Source organism: Protomyctophum bolini (assembly GCF_963924005.1).
Source record: "Protomyctophum bolini genome assembly, chromosome: 5".
NCBI classification, from domain to species: domain Eukaryota; kingdom Metazoa; phylum Chordata; class Actinopteri; order Myctophiformes; family Myctophidae; genus Protomyctophum; species Protomyctophum bolini.
Window position 1 is genome coordinate 28569580 of NC_137866.1, and position 18775 is coordinate 28588354.

Here is an 18775-nt window from a genome sequence, read left to right on the forward strand (position 1 = left end):
CGGGCCCGTCGGCCGAACTTGGCGTAATGTTTGTGCTGCGTAGCCAAGTGACATTCCTCCATAAAATGGAGGAATGTAGTAGAAGAATAGCAGTATGTTGGGACGGGGAGAACATGTGTGACCCTAGTCTACAACCTTCTAAAACAGTTTAATCTCACAGACAGTCTTTGATCTGAACGGTGCTTAATGAGCAGTCCCAAAATAAATAAGCTACAGCATATGAATATGATAAAAAATATCTCATTTATATATCTCAATTGGCGATTACCTGTAGCATAACAATACAAATAATATGTTAAACAACCCAACACAAATGAATGTAGCAACATTTGCACGGTGGACGGTGGACGAAAATAAGTGATATTCTTAAACAAAAAGCTTTCTTAAAAGGTGAAACTCGAGATATTTAAGACTTTTAATAACCAAATATCACTTAGACTACCTTTAACTGTGTGTTGCTAACATGACGGCTCTTCCTCACTCCAGTTGTCAGATCCGTCCGTCCCAAAGTACCGGTCCCCAAAGTCCCCTGGAATCACAAAAACATGACCTATGAATACACACACAAAGTACCGGTCCCCAAAGTCCCCTGGAATCACATAAACATGACCTATGAATACACACACAAAGTACCGGTCCCCAAAGTCCCCTGGAATCACATAAACATGACCTATGAATACACACACAAAGTACCGGTCCCCAAAGTCCCCTGGAATCACATAAACATGACCTATGAATACACACAAATATACACACCGTACGCCACGGGGCCATTTGGAATAGAGCCCCGGAGCGGGAGCCAACGCGGTATTTAAATACCTGACCCTGACTCTGTTTGACCAGAATGGAACAGAGCCTTCATTACTATAATTAACACCAAGTCTGTCTGACCAGAATGGAACAGAGCCTTCATTAGTATCATTAACACTGACTCCGTTTGACCAGAGTGGAACAGAGCCTTCATTAGTATCATTAACACTGACTCTGTTTGACCAGAGTGGAACAGAGCCTTCATTAGTATCAGCGGTAACACCTGTGAAGGAAGTAGGGACAGGACCTGAGTTCTTTCCAAAATGGCTCGTGTGCATAGAGCCCATTGAGAACCACTGCACCACACAGACGTAGGTATATCGATGCCAGGGACGATATAGATACTACCACACAGAAATATCTATGCCAGGGACGATATGGACACTACCACACAAACACATCGATGCCAGGGACGATACGGACACTACCACACAGACATATCGATGCCAGGGACGATATGGACACTACCACACAGACGTATCGATGCCAGGGACGATATGGACACCACCACACAGACATATCGATGCCAGGGACGATACGGACACTACCACACAGACATATCGATGCCAGGGACGATATGGACACTACCACACAGACATATCGATGCCAGGGACGATATGGACACTACCACACAGACATATCGATGCCAGTGACGATACGGACACTACCACACAGACATATCGATGCCAGGGACGATACGGACACTACCACACAGACATATCGATGCCAGGGACGATATGACCACTAAGTACGCACCGATGCCGGGGATGAGGTGCAGCCAGTCGTCCAGACTCTTGTCCACGGCCGTGGTGATGATCTTGATGTGAGGGAAGGCGTACGCCACCGAGTGAACGCCCAGCTCCGCCATGAGCAGAGAGACCAGCACGATCCTGTCCTCCTGGACATCATGGTCCTACAGAGACAGACAGAGGACATTAACACTGTCCTCCTGGACATCATGGTCCTACAGAGACAGACAGAGGACATTAACACTGTCCTCATGGACATCATGGTCCTACAGAGACAGACATAAGACATTAACACTGTCCTCATGGACATCATGGTCCTACAGAGACAGACAGACATTAACACTGTCCTCATGGACATCATGGTCCTACAGAGACAGACAGAGGACATTAACACTGTCCTCAAGGACATCATGGTCCTACAGAGACAGAGGACATTAACACTGTCCTCATGGACATCATGGTCCTACAGAGACATAAGACATTAACACTGTCCTCATGGACATCATGTTCCTACAGAGACAGACAGAGGACATTAACACTGTCCTCATGGACATCATGGTCCTACAGAGACAGACAGAGGACATTAACACTGTCCTCATGGACAGCATGGTCCTACAGAGACAGAGGACATTAACACTGTCCTCATGGACATCATGGTCCTACAGAGACATAAGACATTAACACTGTCCTCATGGACATCATAGTCCTACAGAGACAGAGGACATTAACACTGTCCTCATGGACATCATGGTCCTACAGAGACATAAGACATTAACACTGTCCTCAAGGACATCATGGTCCTACAGAGACAGACATAGGACATTAACACTGTCCTCATGGACATCATGGTCCTACAGAGACAGAGGACATTAACACTGTCCTCATGGACATCATGGTCCTACAGAGACAGAAGACATTAACACTGTCCTCATGGACATCATGGTCCTACAGAGACAGAAGACATTAACACTGTCCTCAAGGACATCATGGTCCTACAGAGACAGAGGACATTAACACTGTCCTCATGGACATCACAGTCCTACAGAGACATAAGACATTAACACTGTCCTCAAGGACATCATGGTCCTACAGAGACAGAAGACATTAACACTGTCCTCCTGTACATCATGGTCCTACAGAGACATAAGACATTAACACTGTCCTCATGGACATCATGGTCCTACAGAGACAGACAGAAGACATTAACACTGTCCTCAAGGACATCATGGTCCTACAGAGACAGAGGACATTAACACTGTCCTCATGGACATCATGGTCCTACAGAGACAGACAGAGGACATTAACACTGTCCTCATGGACATCATGGTCCTACAGAGACAGACAGAGGACATTAACACTGTCCTCATGGACATCATGGTCCTACAGAGACATAAGACATTAACACTGTCCTCATGGACATCATAGTCCTACAGAGACAGAGGACATTAACACTGTCCTCATGGACATCATGGTCCTACAGAGACAGAAGACATTAACATTGTCCTCATGGACATCATGGTCCTACAGAGACAGAGGACATTAACACTGTCCTCATGGACATCATGGTCCTACAGAGACAGAAGACATTAACATTGTCCTCATGGACATCATGGTCCTACAGAGACAGAGGACATTAACACTGTCCTCAAGGACATCATGGTCCTACAGAGACAGAAGACATTAACACTGTCCTCATGGACATCATGGTCCTACAGAGACAGAGGACATTAACACTGTCCTCATGGACATCATGGTCCTACGGGGGACAGAGGACATTAACACTGTCCTCATGGACATCATGGTCCTACAGAGACAGAAGACATTAACACTGTCCTCATGGACATCATGGTCCTACGGGGGACAGAGGACATTAACACTGTCCTCCTGGACATCATGGTCCTACGGGGGACAGAGGACATTAACACTGTCCTCATGGACATCATGGTCCTACAGAGACAGAAGACATTAACACTGTCCTCCTGGACATCATGGTCCTACGGGGGACAGAGGACATTAACAGACTGTCATGGACCGGTGTATGTATATATCTACGTACCAGCAGAACTCTCACAGCCATCATGGCGGCGGCTCCTGTGGACACAGTGCTGTCCATCAGGATGACGTGGTCGTCACTGATGTCTTTGGGCAGACGCAGGTAGTGAAGCTGATGGTTACCATGGAGACAGACAGACAGACAGACAGACAGACAGACAGACAGACAGACAGACAGACAGACAGACAGACAGACAGACAGACAGACAGACAGACAGACAGACAGACAGACAGACAGACAGACAGACAGAAAAAATTATCGTCGTAATAATTATATACATGTGCATACTGTATGTTTTCCCTGTAGTAGCGAACTTTGTTTAAACAACTTCATATTAGGCTATTATGTTCCATATATACAACAGCTTAAGGAAGGTGAACGAACAACTTCACAGTAGTAGACTGTGTTCCATACAACAGATTAAGGAAGGTGCAATGCAAGCATAATAGTGCAGGTGTGAGTTCTTATCAGTTCATTCATGTATCTGTGCAGTTCTTCTATAGATCTAACCTCAGGCTCTCCAGAGTATGAGGATCTATAGATCTAACCTCAGGCTCTCCAGAGTATGAGGATCTATAGATCTAACCTCAGGCTCTCCAGAGTATGAGGATCTATAGATCTAACCTCAGGCTCTCCAGAGTATGAGGATCTATAGTAGAGATCTAACCTCAGGGTGGTCTGAATGAGGATCTATAGATCTAACCTCAGGCTCTCCAGAGTCCATGTTGGTCTGGATGAGGATCTTTCCGATGCGAACATCCTTACAGACCGCCCTGAGAGCAGGCTCCATGGTCTCCCCCGCCCGGAGAACGGACACACCGGTGATCTGCATACACGCGCACACGCACACGCACGCACACACACACACACACACACACACACACACACACACACACACACACACACACACACACACACACACACACACACACACACACACACACACACACACACACACACACACACACACACACACACACACACACACACACACACACACACACACACACACACACACACACACACACACACCATGAACACAACAGGCACGCCTGTGGTCTGCACATTACACACAACATGAACATCTTAAGGCCAGACCGCACTGATGCACAACTATAGTCACAACTCCTTGCAACAAAACAGTTGGACGGGAACCCCTTTTGGTGTTTTAAGAATTTGAAAAATAGCAGATCTACAAGCTCATAGATCTGCTATTTTTTTACGTGTAGCGCATGTTGCAGGGAGAAGGAGTTGCATGTTGCAAGGATTTGCACTTGTGCGGACTGGTCTTAAAACGTTTTTTTTTGTGAACATAACATAGACACATGGCATCTTCTACACACGTATGTTCAACATAACAGGAGACACGCATGGTTCTCAAACATTTTACATTTGACCTCCCATAACTCTGACGGACAGTGTACAAATGGAACCAAATGGACCTGTGAGGGTCCGTTCCAGCACCATGTGGAGTCAGAACAACATCACAACGTTCACTCACCCCTTTCCCGTTGTTGGTACGACCTTCGTAGCCTTCACCTTGTGGAGTCTGAACGGTGCACGGCTGTTACAAACAAACAAAACCTAGTGAATTGAACACACAGGACCACAGTGGAAACTATCCCCCTGCAGGGCTTTTTGTGTTATCCGATTAACAATCATTGAAAACCATGCCTCTGACAATCTGCAAACTGTTATTCAATCAATCAATCAAACAAACCAACCAACAAACAAGCTAAAAACAACAACACACACACACACACACACACACACACACACACACACACACACACACACACACAAAGTCACTATCTGGGTGCCGCATAGCACCACAATGCGACATGTTGTGAGCTTGTAGAGCAGCTATTTTTTGGCTCGTGACACCGTTGTACAACAGAGTATATATAAACAATTTAGGCATTTAGCAGACGCTCTTAATCTAGAGCGATTTACAGTAAGTAAGAACAACACATGGTAATACACCAGTAAGACGCGGGAAGCGAACGCAGCTCGTACATATTTGGGTTTTTTAAAGATTTTTAAGTTATTATTTTTTTAAGTTAAGTTATTTTTAAGTTAAGTTTTTAAGTTATTTTTAAGTTAAGTTTTTAACTTAGCCATAACCATATAAGGAGTCCCCAAAGCAGCTATACGTCTAAATATGGAGTGTGTTGCATCAATCACAAACAAATCACTCAGCTCCATATATGGGCACAAAGGGGGGACACACGCACGCACGGACAGACATGATCTGCTAGGTCTCATAGTAAGTGCTCACTGCATTCGCAATCAAATGCATAAAAATAGACTTCAAGAATCATAAGTAACAGTGGAATATCTATAAAATGAAACTATAAACTCACCTGAGACGGTAGGAAGGTCAGAGCGTGTTCTATCAGCAGCCTCATCAGTCTCTTGGAGTAGAAGATGAACTCATCTCTGCTGGTCTCCTTGTTCCTTAAAACAAATTACATAGAAGAAACATCATAGCAAAAATACATATGGTTAATTATATGTTATATGTTAAGAATACAGTATAGAACAATACACATCTTGTATTGCTGTCTGTCTGTCTGTCTGTCTGTCTGTCTGTCTGTCTGTCTGTCTGTATTCTATATCATCCCAAAGGTAAAGCGCTACCATGTACAGAAAAGTATTTCGCCCAACTTAAATCTATATATACCTTGCAAGATCATGATAATAAGTCTATTAAAGTGTCAGCTCTTTTACTGTATTTTAAACCATCAGACATTTGATTTGAGACACAGATTCAATACCAGCCTGGTCAGTTTATTTTGAGCTGTTTGAGCCGGTTAAAATCTTGTCCTCTTGGGGGTGCTAAAGTACCATGCAGTACAGCCAAAGTCAAGCTGAATTAAAACCAGCTATTCTTTGTGATTTTATTTTATGGCCCCTCCAACATCAGGCTTTCAGAAATTGCAGCCAAGTCTATGGACTTTTAATGTTTGCTTTAAAGGAGAATTCCATGCTAGAAGGATTTCTTACCTTTATTTGTAGTTGTTACGTCCCCACCAAAGAGGTCCAGGTGTTATTTTGTGCAAAAGTGCCCTCAATAGGGGTTGGATTTTTGTGCTAATTCGCATATTTCCATTGAAATAAGTAGTAAAGTGTGCCGCTTGGGATACTATTTACATTATGAAGAGAGGATACAAAAAAAATGATTTTTAAGCGATGGAAATAAGCAAATTAACACCAATGAATGTGACATTCAATTCATTGAGGGCTTATGGTAGGGGAAATAGCCAATAATGCACTTTTGCATAAAATAACACCTAGACCTCTTTGGTGGGGACGTAACAACTACAAATAAAGGTAAGAAAGCCTTCTAGCATGGAATTCTTCTTTAAGCAGTGACGTCATGTGGCAGCCACAGCGGGCGCCCCTCACTTCACACGAGTGTGATTATTTTCTTCTTCTGAGCATCCGGCCTTTAAACTAGCCAGAAATGTGGAGATTTGGGAAATAACCCTCATGATTTGACTCTGACTTAATTTGGACTTGATCATCTCCCGTTGTATTGTGTTTGATTTAGTGGTGCACGGTTATGACATTATGACCGATATCCGATTATTTGCAGGGTCATATCTGCCGATATCGATTCTGACCAATTTCGATATTAAACAGAGGACCACAATGGAATAGGGCCTAGGCCCAAAGCCTGTTAATAAAGTATTCAATCAATCAATAAATAGCCTACAGGTATCTTTTCCAAGTTTTAAAATTTGGCATTTGTTCTAGGCCAGTGGTTTTCAACCAGTGGTCCGGGGACCACCAGTGGTCCTTGAGGAGATCCCAGGTGGTCCCCAGCTAAATGATGGAAAGTTGGTAACCAAATCGACCCTTCTAGATCTTTAACTCTTGAGAGCGTAAAATGAAACCAAATGGACCCTTCTGGTTCCATTTGGTTTCATTTTACGATCTCAAGAGCTAAATTATTGTTAAGCATCTGCATTACTTAATTTACAAAAAGTCTACACAATTAGAGGTCAAGTTATTTTGATCAGCGTTGGCCTGTTATCTCATCAAATAGTGGTCCGTGGTTCAAAAGCCCAATAAATAATGGACCCAATTGAAATGAAACGGGTTGAAAACCACGGTTCTATAGACTAGACTAACTAGAGGTACTAGACACGTTTCATTTAAATTGAACTCATTGATGAATCTTTTTATTTTTCCTTTTTTTGCTGGTGAAAACTGATTCAAAAAAATATTATTAGATTATTTTGAGACCGTTCCGATACCGATATTGCATTTTTAGGCCTGATATGTTGTCCGATTCTGATTATGCTACTGATTATATAGTTCATACATATTGTATTGCTTTGTTGTATTGTTTCTTGACCTGTACAGCCCTTTGGGGTTTGAGCGTGCTATAAAGTTTGAATTGTTACTGTAAATACAGCAGCCTACGTACGGTACGTAGGCTGCTGTATTTACTTTACGGCAGTGGTTCCCAAAGTGTGGTCCGGGGACCCCTAGGGGTCCTTGAGGGAGTTCCAGGGGGTCCCCAGCTAAATGATAGTTTTCAACCAAATGGACACTTGTGGGTCTGTAACTCTCAGTTAAATTAACATTGATTTTACAATATAAATCGGGGGTCCCAGAGATTAGAAATGCCATTAAATGGGGGTCCGTAGACTAATTCATGTCAAACTGGGGGTCCTTGAAATTAAACGGGTTGAGAATCACTGCTAGAACCGTAAAAATCTTCTCTTATAATTATGGGGGGTTGCTGGCATAGCTTTTCAAATGGGGGTCTGCAGGCTAATTAGTGTGTGGGGTCGGTGCTTGACATGAAGACGTTTGAGAACCACTGCTTCACGGTACGTACCGGATGATGGTGTGCAGGCCTCGAACCTGCGGTGTGCTCTCCAACACGCTGAGCGTCTGGGGGAGGGGCTGAGTCTGCTGGCCGGACGCCAACACCGCCCTGTGTGGGGGAGGAGGAGTCAGTATGGTCATGTGACTTCTAACCGTTTCATCGAGCCATAGATAGAAAAAGAAGGATGCCTCATTGGCCGCAGTGTTGTTTTTGGCAGCAATTTTTTATTTAATTTTAGTCAGTCTTTTGAATAGTTTTCCTCTAGTTTTAGTCACTATAGTCGACTAAATCTACGGCTGATTTAGTCGACTAAAATGTATTTTGACGGGCCTTGATTTTTACACTTGCTGAAAATAGCAGATCTACAAGCTCACAACGCGTCGCATGCAACCAGGTGTAAAATCACTTATAGTGGATCTCTTGTCCACTAGTCCCTTCCTAACATTTTAGTCTAGTTTTTATTTGTCGACGAAATTGTCAATATATTTAGTCTTAGTTTTAGTCATCATAGCTTAGTTTTAATTTAGTTTCCGTGAGTGAAAAAAGGTAGTCGACGAACATTTTTCTTCTTAGTTTTAGTCGACGAAATCAATACCGATTGCCCGCTGCCGTTCATTGGAGCGACCCGTCTTGCAAAGTGTGAAAAATGTGGCGAGGGGTGCTTTGTCGCTCTACATATAGAGCGTCTTGAGACAACTTGTTGTGATTTAACACTTTGATAAAATTGAATTGAATGGTATGGTTGAAGGTATGGTTCATTTGGGGGTCTTTGACATGAAGATGTCTGAGAACCACTGGTCTGCAACAATGATAAAAACAACAAAAGGTGGGTTGATTATTATTATTAATAATATATACCACGTGGAATTACCTACAGCTTAAATTAAAGATCTGCTCTCCCATTACATACAATTTTTTATTGAAGACTTACCCCCAAGTGTCTGCAACTATTTTTAAACATGTATTAGAACACACAATGAGGAAATGTTGCTGTTCTGTTTTGTTGTTTTTGTTTATTGGTTTGACAATGTTGCATTATGTTGTACTGTATCTCGACGACACTGCAAATGAGGGAAACCTCAATGTCTCTCGAGAATAAATAAAGGTTTGAATGAATGAATGAATGAATGAATGAAAAAAAAAATGATTATTCCACATGTCAGCAGCATCCTACCTGACACTGAGCTCACGCTGCATGTAGGGAGTAGGGTGAGAGAGAAGAGAAACCATTCATGACAAATTAACATTGTACATGTAGGGCAGGGGTTCTCAACCTTTTTGGCTGGGGACCGCCGGAAATGCTTTGGCCATATCTCGCCCCCCAAAGAAATAACCTTAATATTAGAGAATATATATCATAAATGAATACTGAAACCAGATATAATCATTAAGGAAAGTTTATGCATGTACTATGTGTACTATCATTTCCATTTTCCAGCCATTCAGTTGCAATTAATTTTTTTATTTTATTTTTTATAATTTGGGGACCCCACACAATAAGTTGGCTACCCCCCTAGGGGTCGCGACCCACGGGTTGAGAACCCCTGATGTAGGGAGTAGGGTGAGAGAATACAACCATTCATGACAAATTAACATTTTACAAAGCAAAGTAGCAAAATGTCAATTTAAAACGCCTTCTAAATCCTAATCTCCCGATACTATATAGGCATCGGAAAAGTATCTGTATTGGCCCTTATTGGTCATATCGGTATCGGTGAATATGCCAGTCTAACCACCGATCCGACACAGGAGTGTAAGGGGTTGACACTATGGCAGGTAAATAAAATGTTGGGGCATGTGGAATTTGCTTTCGAGTTGCCCAAACTGCAAGTGCACATTTGAGTGAGGAGTCTGCTATAATCGGGACATCCCTAATTTCCACTACCGGCATTTCTAATAAATGCCTATAACTATAGTATCACCATAACATTCGGCCAAACGGTGGCGCTGTGGAACCAGCAACTCACCTCCTCCAACTGACTGTGGACATGTTGAACTATCAGGTCAATGGCTACCATGTTACCACCTCCTGAGAGAGAGAGAGAGAGAGAGAGAGAGAGAGAGAGAGAGATCACACACACACACACACACACACACACACACACACACACACAGAGAGAGAGAGAGAGAGAGAGAGAGAGAGAGAGCTAATTAAGATAATGAAAATAAGTACTATAATTTACAGTAACTTCTCAAAATAAAGATTGTTACAACACAAGTAAGTAAGTACATTTTATTTATAAAGCACCTTTCTTAACAAGGTTACAAAGTGCTGCACAATGGACACATTAAAATCAATCAAATTAAAACAGGACAGTGTAATGATACAAGGACAAATAGTACAACAAGCGATAAGAACAACATAATCAAGAAGGTCAAAAAACAGATTTAACATTTGACATTTTCTAATACTTTAGAGATGAAGGCGAGTTTGGAGATTGGCCTATAATTACTGAGGACTAACGGATCTAGACTTGTTTTTTTAAGGGTTGAATAATTGCATGTTTAAAGTGGCCAGGGACACAGCCTGAGGCTAGTGAGCTATTGATGATAGACATTTTTTTTTTTAATCATGGCGGCTCCCTACGGTCGCGGCCCAGCGGGAATATGCCCGGTACGACCTGTGGCCAGTCCAGCCCTGCTTATAACAAAAGGCTTGTTGCAGACTGACCTCACATTGATTAAGGCCATTTTAAGTGGAACAGACTTAGTGGGAGGGGCTAAAGGGAGGCAAGGAATGTGACTGAGGTTTGATGGAATGACTGTGCGTGGAGTGGAATTGAAATTTAATGAAGTGTGTCTAGTCCTGATAAGAACGGTGATGGGCAGAGGGCAGGAGAGGGATGTGGAGTCAGGGGTCAAGAGGTCAAAAGGGATGGAAAGGGAGAGTGGAATATCAGCATGATTCTCAGGAGGACGCTCATTATTGCAGGGTATAGGGTCTATAGTGGAATCATGCTGTAACAGGCATCATTTCTTGAAGGCAACATGGCGGATGAAATTCATGGTGAGCTGTCTAATGCCTGTAGTGTTAGGGTGTAGTCCATCCGGTTTGTAAAGGTTGTTTCTAGTCCAGAAAGTATCGAAATTGTCAATGAAGCCATGCCAAGTTGCAATACAAAATTCTGTTAGCCATTCCTGCAGACTGGGGAGCCTGCTAAAGTGCTCTGTGCTCTTGGACGGGGCAGGGATGGGACCAGAGAAAACACAGGTTTTGTTGAGACACTCGATGCTGGTGGCAATTTCTTCTAAGTCTAGTCTGTGTTTGGCCGATTGCCGATCCAGGACACTGTTCGTTCCGATGTGAACAAAAACAGTGTGGACAGAGGGGTAGAAGTCGATAATAATACGTGCTAATTTGGAGACATCTGTAATTCTACCGCCCGGGAGACAAAAGGTCTTGGGATTGGGATTACAATGTCTCTTGTGGTTGAATCGCCAATTATAATGAGCTCCAGGTTATTATCCTTAATGGAGGATTGTGGAGGATTCTCGGGGTCAGTGATGGACAGGAGTGCTTTCGCGTTTCCCCGGAGCGGGACTACTATTGGAATGTTAGCTGGAGGCGCTAAGCTAACTGGAGACTCGGTCTCGGGGTGAGCCGAGAGAGGGAGAAAAAGTTTGGCAGCAATATATTTCCGCCGACTCCACCTGGAGAGAACAGTGGGAGAGCGACCCTTTTCCCACTCTTCACTACGGTGAAGAGGGGAAAGTGAGAGAAACGGCACGAGCCATTGGGGCCCCCCGGGCCGTTGGGGCCTTTTGTCTCCCTTACGGGAGCACGGTCTCCCACGCCCTCACTTTTTATCCTCAATATGTACAGACTTTGCTCAGCCAATCAAATCATCGCTATTGGGTGATCAGCCAATCAAATCATTGCTAAAATTCCCACGCACACAGACAAAGCTGGGCCTAGGAGGGGCTGGCGCCCCTCAAAAAGATAAAAGGCTCAAATTGGTCCAGAAAGTGACGTTCTGAGAAGCCGATAATGATCTTACTTTACCTCTTGGCACCACGAGGTCTGCCAGCCTCATGGTGGGCTCGATGTACTGCTCGAAGGCCGGCTTCACGAACTGGTTGTACTGTTTTATGACACCCTCCATGTCCCGCCCGCGCTCCGTGATGTCCCTGCGCAGGCGACGCACCAAACGGATGTCCGAGTCCGTGTCCACGAAGATCTTCATGTCCAGGAGCTGCAGCGACACCACAGCATGGATAATAACCGCCATTATAATATTATAACCCATTCAGGACGGGAACACCCTTTTGGCGTTTTAAAGCAAGAAGACATTTTGTAGAATTGTCCTCAGGTCTAAATGACAGTCATGGATTCATCATCATTAACTCATTGATGATGACACTGTCACTGTTGATTTTCACGGGAACTTTTGATTTCGTTTTAGTCTTTTGAATACAATTTCATTGATATTTTTTTTGTCACATTTTAGTCATCTGAAATGGTTTTGTGTCCTTTTTTTTTGTCAACTATAATGTATTTTGGCGGGCCTTGATGCTGTCGTTCTGCTATGATAATAAGTTATTTGTCATCTGTTTATAAGATGGAGTGCCGTGATTTTTTACTTGTTGTTATTGTTATATAAGGATGAAGATTATTTTCAAAAAAGTGTACAGTATTTGTTAAAATGTCATGTTTATGTGGGCACCGGCACCCCCACCAGTTCATTAAGTATGCCTGGTTTGCCTGGTGGGTGGTGATGGGTGGTGATCCACCTGAACTGAAGCCGCACCCACAGCCCAAAAAACCCTAAATACAAAGGGAAGACATCATTGCACATAACAACCACACCAAGGGGTCTAATGAAGTACTGGCACCTCTTAAACACATGAACAATTGGACGCAGAGAACAGCTGATATACAAGCTCACATCGCATCGCGGGAGCCACTGTTGTGAGGATAGGGGTCTGTGTGCGCGACGCCATCGCGGGACGAAGCATAAATTATACATGATGGGCTGCAGGTGCGCGTGCAGCCATGGACAAACAGGCTCTGCTGCCGTGATCATGAGCGCACCTCCCGTTTTTATGACAGCGACTGGAGGTGTGGTTTTGAGGACAACTGCTTTGAATTATTATTGTTCACACACAGCATTATATATTTCAAGAGTGAGAGATCACAATAGAAATCCTAATCATTCTTCCTCCACACTGGGAGAAAGAAAAGCATCTGAAAGTTTGATGGGGCATTTTTTACACGTGAGTGCAGCTAGAACTTTTCCATTGCATTTCATGAGAGGTGGGGTTCTTGTACTGCCGGCCTGCGCACGCATGCTGGTGCTTATCAGCGTGACGTTGTCTGTTAAGGCGTCTAAACAAAAATAAGTGTCACACAGACTTACTTACCTGAAGCAGTTCTTTATCGACGAAGGACATAATGCCTTCAAATATGACAACACTGGCTCCGTACACCGTTTTCTGTGCAGAGGGAAGGAAAGGACACGGTTATTCTCCAAGCAGACTCAAAATGTACTGTGAAATATTTTGGTACAGTTAATTAACCCACTTAGGACTGAGGCGATTCTAAAAGAAAATTGGCTTCTGAATCCTGTTTCTATGTCAGTGGTGACATTCTATGCACGGCAGCCATATTGGAAATTAATTTGGCCTCTTCCTTACTTCCTTCACAGGTCTGGCCAATTATACTATTTATTTAAGGCTCTGTTTGTTCCATTTAGTGTAGCAGAATGGTTCTCAAACGTTTTAATTTCAAAGACCCCCATAACTCTGAATGCACAAATGGACACCTATGGGTCCATTTGGTTCTATTTGTACACTCTCACAGTTACACACCTGTAAAGGGCCAATTGGAACCCCCTCAAGGAACCCACGAGGGTCCCTGGACCGCACTTTGAGACCCACAGCTGTAGCAGAGTGTTTCCAGTGAGCCAACGTGCACATTCATTAGTATAATTATTTGTTAACACCTGTGACAAATGCTGAGAGAGGACATCTCTCTCAGCAGGTAATGAATGGCATTTTTATGGTGCTTTTCCAAGCATTCAGAGTGCTTTACAATGGTTCATTCATTGGAGGTGAAGCGGGCGAACAGTTGACCCCAGCAGCGTCCTCACTTCCTCACACACCAATGGTGGCGAGCTCACACCCACAGACTCATTGGAGGCAATGTGGGGGGGGTTCAGTTTCTTGCCTCCTAAGCCACAGCCGCCCCAAGGGGTAAGGGGTCCTTGACCTTAGGACTCATGAATCAGTAAAATGGAGTAAAAATCACTAGAAGTGAAAGCCCACTCTCACCCAGTCTTTGTGTCGTCCGTGCGTGGTGAAGTCATACACTGGGATCTTCACGCTCTTGCCCTGTTTGAGTTTCCTCAGCGTGGGGACCAACAGCCCAAAGTCGAAAGCTCCGGGATGGTCAAAGTTGTAGTCGTTACTGGCCGCTAACGCCTGCTCCTCCGCCGACAACACCTGCAGCGACAAAATAATTGGTCAAAATGTATATAGCGCCTTTTATCCAAAGGTGCTTTACACATAGATTGTGTATCACATTCACCCATTCACACACGCATGCACGCACGCACACACACACACACACACACACACACACACACACACACTTATCCAAAGGTGCTTTACACATAGATTGTGTATCACATTCACCCATTCACACACGCACGCACACACACACACACACACACACACACACACACACACACACACACACACACACACACACACACACACACACACACACACACACACACACACACACACACACACACACACACACACACACACACACACACACACACACACACACACCCTTTACACCTGGGGGGGAATGAAATGCGGGAGTTTACAGAGTAAACTCTCCCTCATCTGCTTTTCACTATTCTGAAAAATTCCCCGGGCACCTAACACAATTCCCGTCAGCATTTTATTAATCCCTCGATAGTGTATTGACAGGGTTTTATCGTCTGTAACACTTACTTTGAAGAGCCAAATATCCGTAATCGCATGTTACAATGACAAAATGCTGTGTGTGGTGTCAAGACCGGTTGTTGTTCTCTCGGTCGGTGGTGGAAAAACCCGACCGCAAGTATCACTACTGCTACAGGCCGTTGGAAAGACTTTGTCTTCCCCAGAAATGGCGCCTCATCGTCGTTTCTGAGATAGAGGTCTTTGAATGCAGCCTATACAATCCAAGTGGATGCGCACGCATCTTCAAAATGGCCACTGTCCCACTCGGTCTGTTCTTTAATCAGACCACTTGGTTTGATTAAAGAATATAAAGCCTGGAAAACGGAGGTTCCGGGTTTGGCAGGCTAGGGTACTAATTTAACCCTACGGTTTCGCCGGGTTTGGCGTACTCCGTGTTAATATCTCACCTTGTAGAACGAGTCCATAGACAGCAGGACAACCCACGGCACGTCCAAAGCCTCAATGATCTTATTGGCTACGGTGGTTTTCCCTGAAGCGCTGCCTCCACACAGTCCTGTAGAGAATATATATATATACATACATACAGATAATAATAATGAATTGCATTTTTATAGCGCTTTTCCAAGTGCTCAAAGCGATTTACAATGGTTCATTCATACATTGAGAGGTGAAGCCGCGAACAGTCGACGTCAGTGTCCTCACTTCCCGCATTCACACACCAATGGTGGCAAGCTAACACCGACCAAATCATTGGAGGCAATGTAGGGTTATTTTGAAAATGTGTTGAGCTGAACGCAAAGGACAATAACAGCCTGGCCCAGGCTGCCTGGGTACCGAGGCTATAAGCGTGGTACTGTAGCCTCTGGTTCCCAAACTTTTTCACTTCAAAGACCCCTAAATTGACAGTAATTGGCCCGTGGACGCCCCCCCCCCCCCCCCCATTTGAAAAGACATGCCATGGAGGGACCCCCCCATAAGAGAACATCTTTACGGCTCTAGCAGTGATTCTCAACCCGTTTAATTTCAAGGACCCCCAGTTTGAGATGAATTAGGCTACGGACCCCTCATTTAATGGCATTTCTATCTCTAGTACCCCCCAATTTATATTGTAAAATCAAAGTTAATTTAACTCTGAGAGTGTACAAATGGAACCTTGCATTTAGCTGGTCATCATTTAGCTGGGGACCCCCTAAAGGTGTGTTCAGACCTGGATGGTTAGAGCAGCGCGATTACATACAAAGTCAACGCAAAGGCGAGAATTGCGCGAACGGGCGTTAGCATCGTATAGCTACTTTTGGGAACCTACTGCTGTACACCCACCGATGACGAAGGCGTCCTTGGAGTGCGCCCCGGTCTCGTTGTACCACGGAGGGCGGCCCGCCGTGTAGATGGTGCGCGTTCCCGTGCGGAGGATGGGCGGCTCCGACGCACTCATGGAGGCGGAGCTCTTCTTGCGCGGCGGGGCCCCGCCGACCGGGGGGAGGAGCCGGTCCAACGAGTCGTCACCCCCGCTGCCGCTATACACGAGAGGCAGGCAGGCAGGCAGGCAGGCAGGCAGGCAGACAGACAGACAGACAGACAGACAGACAGACAGACAGACAGACAGACAGACCAAATTAAGACCGGGCCCACTTGAAGATCGAATCTCTAAAGCAGTGGTTCCCAAACTTTTCAGGTCGAGACCCAAACCCAATCTCCTTTTCTTTTTATCTAATTTCATAGATTTGTTTGTTTTATATAAAATTATTTAGAACAAAATCTTTAAAAAAAATCTTTTGAAATATAGCCTAAAGATTAGAAACATTTTTCAGAAAACTGTCAGGATTTAGAAGGCATTTGTAGAATGGTCCTCAGGTCTAAATGGTTCTTACCTGCGTTCAGGCAGCAGGGACCAGCGGCCAGAGATTCTGGCTCCGCCGAGCAGACTCATGTCTGCCTCTGAGAAGGAGTGACGGCCTGACCGCTCCAGAATTACACCGTCAACTAGAACTACCAAACTACCACTCCCTGAATTAACACTGGATCCACACTATGGCAGCAGTGCAACCTATACTAACTACCTAACTAACTACAGGACAGGAGAGGAGAGGAGACAGGCCTGCTTTACAATCCTGGCTATGACACAAAACTAGATGCAGGTTCAATCTGTATTCTGCTTTGACTCAATTAAACAAATCGTTATAGAGAAGTCGTCGTTATCAAGGCCAGAATGCACACTGATATCTCGCTCTTCTTCATCATTCATTCTCTCTCTCTCTCTCTCTCTCTCTCTCTCTCTGTCTGTGTCTCTCTCTCTCTGACCACTTCGGTGTGTGTTTAGAACAAGGATTACAGGATCACAGTTAACGGACAGTAAATAGCTCTTTTAGCGCGGTATTAATAGACACCTGTCTGTGTTGTCTGCACAACATCCTGCTTCCCAACTTCATCGATCCGACACGAACCACAACACCTACTGTCTGTACCTACTACTAGTGCCTCTCAAGGTGGGCAGTTCAACCACTCAAAGGGGTATTTCACTTTACTACTGGTTGTTTGTGTGCATGTGCACGTGCACATGCACCACCACCTCAGACAGTTTTTTTTTTAATTGCTTGAGTCATCATTTATATAATTTGATATTATCCAACTCCCATTTTTAACAATGTTAAGAAGAGTCATTGGAAACAGACATACCTGATTCTGGTGACTGATATATTGTCCTACTAATGTGTGAGGGAGGGGTCGTTTGTTTTTGTATTCACTTTTTTATGTTAATCCAATTATACTTGTTTTAATTTATTTTATTTTTTATTATATTTTATTTTTGGCTATTCGAAAAAAAAATTATAGCTAATCTACAAGATCAACAACGACTAAATCTGCTTGTTTTGAGTGATTTCAGATACTCAACAGTCCTGCATAGTGCATATACCTATTTGCACATAATGCAGGAGGCAGTAGGTTTACATTAATGAAAACAAGTGCTTCCAAACTCCAACACTTGTATCACCTGCACAGAGAGAAAGTAGCTCATATATGTCTACTCTAGGTGGATTTTTATGAAACTGGATAGAAAGAGGATAATTCAACCTCAACTTCATACAGCAGCAATGTTGGTGAGTTTAATGTCGTTTAATACAATCAGATAGGACTTTTCTCTTTGGATGAATGGGCTGTCAATCAATGGCTGGTATTATACTTGCAACACTGCAACAGAATCAACAAACCTATAAAAACAAACCTTGCAAATTGCGGCTAATAATATAGCCGCAATTTGCAATCTATCTATAGGTCTATAGCCTGGCTCCAGCCCTGAATCGCTACCATTACAAAATATGTCCTTGACAGGCGATTTGAATAAAGTCTGAGTGGCAGGCTATGGTTTATGCCTCTGAGCATGCGTGTATTCATAGCCTTAGGCTA

The 18775-nt window shown here is 43.9% G+C and overlaps 1 protein-coding gene across 1 annotated transcript; it reads right to left on the reverse strand.

Moving 5' to 3' along the window:
• Positions 1 to 458: 458 nt before the first annotated feature.
• On the reverse strand, positions 459 to 17300 carry uckl1a (uridine-cytidine kinase 1-like 1a; the record flags this gene model as incomplete). Its single annotated transcript, XM_080764148.1, has 15 exons — positions 459 to 529; positions 1567 to 1723; positions 3616 to 3723; positions 4316 to 4438; positions 5114 to 5176; positions 5976 to 6069; positions 8465 to 8563; positions 9630 to 9646; positions 10423 to 10484; positions 12459 to 12648; positions 13817 to 13888; positions 14726 to 14896; positions 15817 to 15923; positions 16691 to 16887; positions 17242 to 17300. 15 exons carry the CDS (start codon positions 17298 to 17300, stop codon positions 459 to 461), a joined length of 1590 nt encoding a protein of 529 aa, XP_080620274.1.
• Between the last annotated feature and the right edge of the window lie 1475 nt (positions 17301 to 18775).